We start from the raw sequence: 10,596 nt of genomic DNA, 5'->3' as shown, positions 1-10,596 counted from the left end.
ACTTGATGAATTAGGATTAAAAGTCAAGATGGAGGTAAAGAATTTAAGGGTAACTGTTGACTGTGACCTGAATTTTAAATCACATATTAATTGTCACTAGGACAGCATTTTTTTCACTTAAGAAATATAGCAAAAGTAAGACCTCTTATATCATTGAAAGATGCTGAGAAATTAGTTCACGCGTTTGTTTTCAGTTGACTAGATTACTGTAACGCACTCCTCAGGACTACCCAAAAAAGACATCAATCGACTGCAATGAGTGCAGAATGCAGCTGCTAGAATCCTAACCAGGAAAAGAAAATCTGAGCACATTTCTCCAGTTTGGATGTCACTATACTGGTTACCTGTGCCATTTAGAATTGACTTTAAAATACTGCTTATGGTTTACAAAGCCTTAAATAATCTCGCCCCATTTTATATATCGGAGTGTCTGACACCTTATATTCCAAATCGTCTCCTTAGATCTTCAAATGAGTGTCTGCTTAGAATTCCAAGAGCTAATCTTAAAAGAAATGGTGAGGTGGCCTTTTGCTGTTATGCACCTAAAACCGGGAATTCGCCAGGCTGGTGATCTGCGCCACCACCACCAGATCAAAACACCATGATGTCCCTACATTGATGGATTAAAGGCCAGAAGTCCATGTGGCCGTCATCATCAAGTCCTTCATTGAGAACCCTGAATACAATGAGGGCTGATCATTTATGTTAGGTAGAATGCCTAAAGGGTGGCTGGGCCGTCTCGTGGCCCCGGACCCCCTGTAGATTTTTTTTTTTCTCTCCAGCCGTCTGGAGTTTGTTTTTTCTGCCTCCCTGGCCATTGGGCATTACTTTCATTCTGTTAATGAGTTTTGTCTTTTTTTTCTTATTTATTTTGTCTTTTTTCTCTTTTTTCATCACTTTGAGCTACATTATTTGTATGAAAATATGCTATATAAATAAATGTTTCACAATTAATTATTTTATGGTTGACAGACATTTTCATCACTCCAGTCGTCACAGTCTTGAAATGTATCCTTACAGCGTGACTTAGGGATGCAGTCACAGTCCTTGAAGAAAACAGTATTGCATCTCCAACCAAGGCAGGAGAGACACTTCTTAGCTGAAAAGAGAGCAAAACATTGGGTTACTTAGATGTTATCCTGGTTAACATCTCCATAATGTTTCTATAGAAGGAAGACTGAAGAGACAATTTGATAAAATCAAGGAGCCATCAATAGGATGTTTTTAATCACTGTTCAATTGTCCTCACAACATGTTGTACAATCTGCATGTCCAATATCCATTTGTATGGTTGAAACAGGCAAATGTGTGCATTATTGCTAAAATATTATTAATGGTTACTTCCTGAAAGGTCTGTATTATATGGGAGGAAGATGTCATTCCCACAATGCTGTGTGTTTCAATGAAAGTGAACGAGGGGGACAGGCAGATCTTCAACTTTCAGCATGAACAGTTTTAATTAACATTGACACCAACATCTTTCTTGGTAGGTTTCTCCTTTTTGCACTTGTGTGTGATCATCATGACATGCCTTTCATTGAAACACTTGAAACAAAGCAAGGAAATAAGTCAAAGACCAAGAAGCGCTCATTGTTAGATTACAATGGCCTCAGTATTATTATGAAAAGAACATTAAAACCAGGAGATGTTAAATGCACACCAGAAATAGGGTCAAAAACAGGCCAAGTGCAGACCCGTCGTGTAAAGGAAAATGTATTTGAAACTGCCTGCCTGTTAAAGTAGGCCATCTACTTTGTTTGCATCAGCACATTTATATTAGAAGTTAAGACCATATATAACATTTACAGTAACTTTATATTTTAGTACATAGAAGAAGTCATTTTTATTAATCAATTTTTTATTCAACACTTTTAACTGGTGCTTTACATAATACTTAATGGCGTAAGGAATGTAACTATAACAATTTATCAGTATACTGATTAGTATAAATTGAAATATATTTAATTTTGTTCTGTAAATGCACCTTAATAACTCAGCCACAGGGGATGTACAAACCAGTGTGTTTCTTCGTGCTGGTCCCAAGCCCAGATAAATAGGATGGGTTACGTCAGGAAGGGCATCCGGTGTAAAATTTTGGCAGATCAAAATGCAGACAATACAAATTTCCACACCAGATCAGTTAAAGCCCGGGTTAACAATGGCTGCCACCAGTACTGTTAGCCAACAGGGTGCTGGCAGAAATTGGGCTTCTGTTGACCGAAGAAGGACAAAAAGAGAGGAAAGGCATGTCCAAAGGCAGAAAGAGAGGAGGAAGGTAAAATGAGTGGAAGTGAGGGTAGGAACTTTGAATGTTGGCAGTGTGACTGGTAAGGGGAGAAAGTTAGCTGATATGATGGAGAGAAGGAAGTCAAATTCATGTTTGTTGGTAAATTCTGAGTTAATCTGAGCAGCATTGGGCTAAAGTAGGAATCCAACTGGACCAGGATACTCAGTAATCAGCATAACTTATACATTTTTGGCATATGACAGAAAACTCTACATAGACACGGTCCATGATGGGATTCAAATGACTGTGCTACTATACCACCCAAATCTGTGCTCCTTGAGGCCTGTAAATCACGTTGGGTAAGTTCAATACTCACTTGTTTCATCAGAGCAGTCTCCGCAGTCATTCTTAGCATCACATACATTGTCATTGTAGGTCCATGAGATTTTATTAGCACACATGAAAACCAAGTCACTGGGAAGACTGTGAGGTAGATTTCCTGTAGAAGAGAAACGAACATATACATGTGCATCAGTGATCCCTCCTGTCTTCTGCACCATTTTCTCACAAAAACATTTATCCTTCAAATTACTTCTTAATGTGGCTCCATGGCTTTACTCAATGCAGATCCTAATATTTAGCAAACCTCCCAGTCAGAATTTTTAATGAGGTGAAATACTGCTGGAGTTTCAAGTTATTAGGGTACAAAATAATCTAGAACGGCACCAAGTGGCCCCTAACTCTAACCTTAACCTTAATCCTAACCCCATCACTCTGCCAGGAAAGATTTGGTCATTGTTAGTTCCAGGGTATCCTTAAAGACATAAAAAGTTGTTACAAAAGCTGCGTTTGATAAAAGTGTAAATATTTTTGCCAACTGTTACTAGATTTTGAAGAATCCACCAACCATAAATGGCATGTCATCTTTTACTCGAATTGTCTAAACGTTGATCTGAAAGGCCTTAGATGGTTACTATCAAGCCTTGTGCCTAGTGCTTCCATTGAATGCTTTGGCTCCCTAAGAGTCTGAATTGAATTAAACAGATTTGGGTAACTGATAACTTTTGAAAAGAAGGCCATTTATTTAATTTAAATTCATTCTGGAACTTTATCACTAGAGGACATCACAAGCATGCACACTGCCACTTGAATATCTTCCGGTAGAACTATCCAGAAGGATCATATTATTACATGTCATTACTGTGGTGTGAAAAACTATTTGCCCCCTTCCTGATTTCTTATTCTTTTGCATGTTTGTCACACAAAATGTTTCTGATCATCAAACACATTTAACCATTAGTCAAATATAACACAAGTAAACACAAAATGCAGTTTTTAAATGATGGTTTTTATTATTTAGGGAGAAAAAAAATTCAAACCTACATGGCCCTGTGTGAAAAAGTAATTGCCCCCTGAACCTAATAACTGGTTGGGCCACCCTTAGCAGCAATAACTGCAATCAAGTGTTTGCGATAACTTGCAATGAGTCTTTACAGCTCTGGAGGAATTTTGGCCCACTCATCTTTGCAGAATTGTTGTAATTCAGCTTTATTTGAGGGTTTTCTAGCATGAACTGCCTTTTTAAGGTCATGCCATAGCATCTCAATTGGATTCAGGTCAGGACTTTGACTAGGCCACTCCAAAGTCTTCATTTTGTTTTTCTTCAGCCATTCAGAGGTGGATTTGCTGGTGTGTTTTGGGTCATTGTCCTGTTGCAGCACCCAAGATCACTTCAGCTTGAGTTGACGAACAGATGGCGGACATTCTCCTTCAGGATTTTTTGGTAGACAGTAGAATTCATGGTTCCATCTATCACAGCAAGCCTTCCAGGTCCTGAAGCAGCAAAACAACCCCAGACCATCACACTACCACCACCATATTTTACTGTTGGTATGATGTTCTTTTTCTGAAATGCTGTGTTCCTTTTACGCCAGATGTAACGGGACATTTGCCTTCCAAAAGTTCAACTTTTGTCTCATCAGTCCACAAGGTATTTTCCCAAAAGTCTTGGCAATCATTGAGATGTTTCTTAGCAAAATTGAGACGAGCCCTAATGTTCTTTTGCTTAACAGTGGTTTGCGTCTTGGAAATCTGCCATGCAGGCCGTTTTTGCCCAGTCTCTTTCTTATGGTGGAGTCGTGAACACTGACCTTAATTGAGGCAAGTGAGGCCTGCAGTTCTTTAGACGTTGTCCTGGGGTCTTTTGTGACCTCTCGGATGAGTCGTCTCTGCGCTCTTGGGGTAATTTTGGTCAGTCGGCCACTCCTGGGAAGGTTCACCACTGTTCCATGTTTTTGCCATTTGTGGATAATGGCTCTCACTGTGGTTCGCTGGAGTCCCAAAGCTTTAGAAATGGCTTTATAACCTTTACCAGACTGATAGATCTCAATTACTTCTGTTCTCATTTGTTCCTGAATTTCTTTGGATCTTGGCATGATGTCTAGCTTTTGAGGTGCTTTTGGTCTACTTCTCTGTGTCAGGCAGCTCCTATTTAAGTGATTTCTTCATTGAAACAGGTGTGGCAGTAATCAGGCCTGGGGTGGCTACGAAATTGAACTCAGGTGTGATACACCACAGTTAGGTTATTTTTTAACAAGGGGGCAATTACTTTTTCACACAGGGCCATGTAGGTTTGGATTTTTTTTTCTCCCTAAATAATAAAAGCCATCATTTGAAAACTGAATTTTGTGTTTACTTGTGTTATATTTGACTAATGGTTAAATGTGTTTGATGATCAGAAACATTTTGTGTGACAAACATGCAAAAGAATAAGAAATCAGGAAGGGGGCAAATAGTTTTTCACACCACTGTATATTGCAAAATTCTATTTATCCATAGCATTCAGTGTCAATAAATTAGGCTCAAAGCAGGCTAGGCCATGCTGATAGTATGGAAAATAAAATTAGTATACTCATGTATTAGCATACATAAATAAGCATTAACCTTAGTGCAAATATTAATGCAAGTTAGGCCTGCTAAACAAATGCTTAAATAAAGGCCCATGCCATATTTCTTTTTTAGTTACAGCTTAGCTTTAGCTGCTAATAAAACCTTGCGAGAGGACCCAGAAAGGGAGATCGATGAGATAATGACAGCTCAAGGATTGAAGAAGGGAAAACACCTGTTGGCTCTCAGCCGACCTAAAAATAAGTGAAGCAGAAAAATAAAGATAATTGACAGAAAATAAGAAATATTGATTGGTTCTAATAAAAGTTAATTAGGCCAGCTGCAGAGAAAGGAGTCACGGGAAAGGAAAGCAGCGAATAGGCTGCTTCTAGCGAGGTCACAATGATAAGAAATGATATATAAACTCCGAGTTTTGAACTGTTCGGGGCTCGGTCTGATTTGGCCGAATTGGGTTGAGTCCAAGTTATTGTTTTATTGCAATCCATAGCAGGGCCCACTCATGTACAGACTCACAGTAACATTCACATAAAGTCAATCTGAAAATTCCAACAAACTGTATTTTGAAAATTAGTTTTGGGGTTTAGTTTACAATGTGTGATTTTGAGCATGAAATTAACCGTTTTGCCAATTGTGTGTTTTAGGTGTGTTGGTGCGTTAAGAGTTTAGGAAACTTGTTAAATGTATTGACAAAACTGTCATAGCGATTGTAAAAAAACTGTAGTCGATACACCCGCCATATCACTCTTGCATTTGTCCAATTTTGTAATTGTTTTAGCCTGCTTATGCATTAAGATAAACAGAAGCTATCCTTGAAGTAAAAGACACAAAGAAGAAAGGAATTAGCTCTGGATGAGAAAACACTCAGAATAACAAAGCAGAACAGGACACCTTCATGCACATATTCGCAGTGAAACAATTCAGAGTTGTTCAGAAACCTGCAAATATATCTTTGCTCAGTGGAAGGAAATCATAGTCCTCAAAAAACCTATACTACCAAAAAACAAATACAGGAGCCATCCTAGCCATATATCAATCCGGGGAGCATTTTCTGCAATATGGAATACTACTCACTACGCTGTCCTGGGAAAGAATCAACCTAAGAAATTTTGTAAATGACTGATTCTGAAGTAGAGTGAGTGTATTTTCAAATTTTTCACTTACATCTTTGTTCTTCTTTGCTTTTGCTGGCTGATAATGTCCCACTATTTTATAACTTTAGAACAATCTATTATATTTTAAAATAAGTTTATAAAGCACAGAGAATTTATTAACTTAGGTATGTTTACAAACCTTAAATCTTACACCGTTTGGCTTGCTCTCTCTCTCAGGGGTGGGGATCGATCTGTTCTTAACCTAATCCTTTTATTGTAAAAACTTGATTACTATGTATGGATTGTAATAAAATTAATAAAAAAAAAAAATAAAGAAAAAAGAACAATCTAGATGAGAACAGGCCATTCAGCCTAACAAAGCTTGCCAGTCCTATCTACTTGATTCTTACAAAAAAAACATCATCGAGGTTTAAAGATGACTTAAGTTTTATTGTCAATCACACTACTTGGTCATTCTTTCCAATTTGGCTGTGGTTTACTCTTAACTATTTTCCAACTGTACCCTTGTGTTCTTGATAAACTCATTATAAAGTAACATTCTCGATCCACTGTGCTAATTCCCTTCATAATTTTAAACACTTCAATCATGTCATCTCTTAATTTACTTTTGCTTAAACTGTAAAGGCTCAGCTCTTTTAATCTTTCCTCAGAACTCGTCCCCTGTAGCCCTGGAATCAGCCTAGTCGCTCTTCTCTGGACTTCTTCTAGTGCTGCTACGTCCTTTTTTGTAGCCTGGAGACCAAAACTACACACAGTACTCCAGAAGGTTCCCCCATTAGTGCGTTATAAAGCTTGAGCAGAACCTTCTTGGACTTGTACTCCACACATCAGGACGCTATATAACCTGACATTCTGTTAGCCTTCTTAATGGCTTCTGAACACGGTCTGGCAGTTGATAGTCACGAGTCCACTATGATACTTAACTCCTTTTCATAATATGATCTTTCAATTTTCAAACATTTGAAGATCCAAGATGGTGCTACTGTTGCTCCATTTTGAGAAGGCAGCTGACTGAAATAATAGGGACTACAAAATAAACTAGGCAAAGAACTAAACCAAAAAACTGGTCATATGTTAAATCGAAACTCAAAATGCTAACCAGAAATTTTAGTCTGGGAATCAAATCAGAAGGATCAAAACCAGAGTAGTCGATAAGTAAAGCACATGCAAATGAAGGGGATTTTTTTTATAATGTTATCTACAATTCATCCCATAGGTGATGTCATATGCTGCACAGTCTCTGTCATCCCAGTGTAGAAAACTATTGCAACTGTAAACAGACAGGATGATATTGTGGGCAAATGTTAAGTATGTTGAACATTCATAAATACACTTTGGAAAAATATATAAACAAAAGTAATACCGTATATACTCACATATAAGTCGGGTCTTGAAACCCAAAAAATCGATCATAAAATCAGACCTTGACTTATATACCCGTTGTGGTACATGGCCAGCCCTTCATCCCAGCCAATACCCCCAGGCCGCCAGATGGAGCCCTCCTTGGAGATGCCCCGAATGCCAGCAGGGAATTATGGACAGTGGACTTTTAATGCACAGCCCTGCTGGATACCATGGGGGCCGCCAGGAGTCGCTGCAGGGAGGCCCAGGGAGTATTTTCCCTACAGCCCGGAAGTACGTCCCAGTCATACGGACAGAAGAAATGATGTGCTTCGGGGATGAAGAAAAGGAGTTTTTACCTGACCTGGAAGTGATAGAAAGTCATATGGACTGAGGGAAAAACAGTTCAAGGTCAAGGACTATAAAGGACTTTGGGAAATCCCAGACGGACGAGCTGAGTTGGGAGGCAGGGTGGCTAAGCATCTGGGAGAGTGGAGGATTGGTTATTGTTTATTTGATTATTGTTATTGGAGTATTGTGGAGAGGAGGGTGCTTTGTGCACTTTATTATTATAATAAATATTCATCTTTGGACTTTTACCTGGTGTCTGACATGTGGTCACAGGGTGCAAGGGAGCGAGAAAGCTCTAATCTGTCACACCAATCAAAAATGCAACACTTAATTTTTTTTGTTTTTTCATGTTCTTACTTCCTCCAATCTCTCACCAGTTTCTCAGACGCATCAAATTTTGTTGCAGCAACGCAGTTACCAATTTCTTTAGCTACTTTAAGGACTTTTAATTTAAAACCAGCTTCATATTTTCTTCTGATCAAACGCTCCATCGTAGATAAGGGATGCTCTTATGATGAAGATGTATGAGGGTGTAAGATACAAAAACACAAAACAGTGTAAACGTCGCTTTGGAATAGTTCAGGTATTACCATGTGGTCACGTAGGCACAATACATAGAAAAAAAGGCAGTGTGCTCCGTGGTTACTCTCTCAGGTGAGCGTTAGCATATCATAATCTCTTGGAAAAATAGCGTGAGTTTTCTGCATTTGACTTATACGACCGAAATTATAAAATATCAGGAATTATGAGGTAAAATCAAGCCCGACTTATCTGCAGGTGAACTTAAACGCGAGTATGTACGGCACTCATTAATAAAAAAAAATTGTAATGAGAGGAATTCAGAGTCAAGAAACACAGAAAAGAGGTCAGCAATAAATGGAAAAATAATTCCAGATCATAAAATAAACATTGTGATGTCATCTGAGAGGTGTGGGCATGTGAGTCTGTGTGTGGCATCACGTTGACCGTACTCCCCCTTATAAAAGTACATCGAGGTGTGATGTGAGTTCGACCCTCTGGTCCTTTAGGACTTTTTTCTCTCTCCTTTTGCATAGTTTTTCAAAAGTGAACACATTCCTTTCTTGTGTTTTTTTCATATTACATTTTAGCATTTTGTTGTTGTCATTTTTCCCTAATTTCTTTTGCTCTTTTTATTTCATCTTTGTGGTGTTTGCCTCACATTGGGAGCTAATTATTTCAAACAGGCACTCACACTGTCCCCATAGGGTCAGCTGAGTGTAGTAAAAAATTTGTTTTGGCTTTTTTATTAGGCTAGTGAAACAGGACTGTAAAATATTAACAAAAAAATTAAAGGGTATAAAGTAGAAACCGTACAATAACACTGCTTCTATCATCACCCCCACCCTTTCCTCTCACCACAGACACACATACTACCTTAAGTCCTGTAAGTATGGAATCAAAAGAACTTCCAGGACCTTAATCTGGGAAAATCACAAATATCTAAGGAACATAATAGAAGGTAAAAATAAAAAGGAGACTTAGCCCTACTATGAACTTTGTTCAGGGTCTAAATCACCAGAACGTAACAGGGTATGTTAAGGATTTGTCTGTTTTTTCATCCCTGTCACTTCTAAACATATCATATATATATATATATATATATATATATATATATATATATATATATATATATATATATATATATATATATATACTAATAAAAGGCAAAGCCCTCACTCACTCAGTCACTGACTCATCACTAATTCTCCAACTTCCCGTGTAGGTAGAAGGCTGAAATTTGGCAGGCTCATTCCTTACAGCTTACTTACAAAAGTTGGGCAGGTTTCATTTCGAAATTCTACGCCTAATGGTCATAACTGGAAGGTATTTTTCTCCATTAACTGTAATGGAGTTGAGCTGGAATGACGTGGGGGGGCGGAGTTTCGTGTGACATCATCACGCCTCTCACGTAATCACGTGAACTGACTGTCAACGCAGTGCATAGAAAACCAGGAAGACCTCCAAAAAGCGCTTAAGAAAACATGCATTATATAATTGAGAAGGCAGCGAAACAATAAGAAGCGAGCGAGTGACATATACTACCATATTCATGACTGCTGCTACCTCGGAAAGAAAGCAAGGTGTAAACCTAAACTTTAAATTAAGTTCATAGACAGGCTACCGCTGGCGTTTCACATGCCCACAGGTAATGCGGGATACAAGTTTAATGAGAGGCGCGAGGATATAAGCGAGAGTTTTGATCACTTTATAACTAAGTTAAAATTGTAGGTGAAGGGGTGTGCTTATGCAAATTCCGAGACTGTGTTTGTGGGGATTGACAGTTAAGGCGGGTGGGGAGTCACGTCATCATCTCCCCTCCCATTCATCTCATTTCGCTCTGAGCTGAGCTCCGCAGCTAACGCCGTCTTCGAAGCAACTTCGTCAGACTGCCACCAAATACTCACAGAAAAATCCACAAGTTAATACACACGCTGTCTCTAGAGTTTCTCCACACTGAATCCTCCAGGCACTACTTACAAAAGGTCACATTGACAATCGTGTTACGTTATTTTTAAAATCTTTCCTTTTCTTAGCACAAGCACAGCTGAGAAGCTTGATGCATGTGCTCCATAAGCGTTAAAAATAATGCATTTAATCACACTTTGCATTACAAGCAAAGGGAGCTTTTGTCAATGC

The 10,596-nt window shown here is 38.5% G+C and overlaps 1 protein-coding gene across 3 annotated transcripts in view; it reads right to left on the bottom strand.

Moving 5' to 3' along the window:
- Positions 1–668: 668 nt before the first annotated feature.
- Positions 669–10,596, bottom strand: part of LOC120532120 (low-density lipoprotein receptor class A domain-containing protein 1-like) — a 33,649-nt gene continuing 23,721 nt past the window's right edge. For all 3 annotated transcript variants that reach the window (XM_039758014.1, XM_039758016.1, XM_039758015.1), the window contains 2 exons: positions 2,604–2,726; positions 669–1,099 (listed from right to left, as the gene is read on the bottom strand). In XM_039758014.1, the coding sequence (XP_039613948.1) occupies positions 960–1,099; positions 2,604–2,726 (263 nt within the window). In that variant the 3' untranslated portion in view covers positions 669–959. The remainder of the gene's footprint in view (positions 1,100–2,603; positions 2,727–10,596) is intronic.

Source organism: Polypterus senegalus, chromosome 7, assembly GCF_016835505.1.
Source record: "Polypterus senegalus isolate Bchr_013 chromosome 7, ASM1683550v1, whole genome shotgun sequence".
Taxonomy (NCBI): domain Eukaryota; kingdom Metazoa; phylum Chordata; class Cladistia; order Polypteriformes; family Polypteridae; genus Polypterus; species Polypterus senegalus.
Note: the sequence above shows the minus strand (reverse complement) of the source record. Positions and strands in the feature narration are given on the sequence as shown.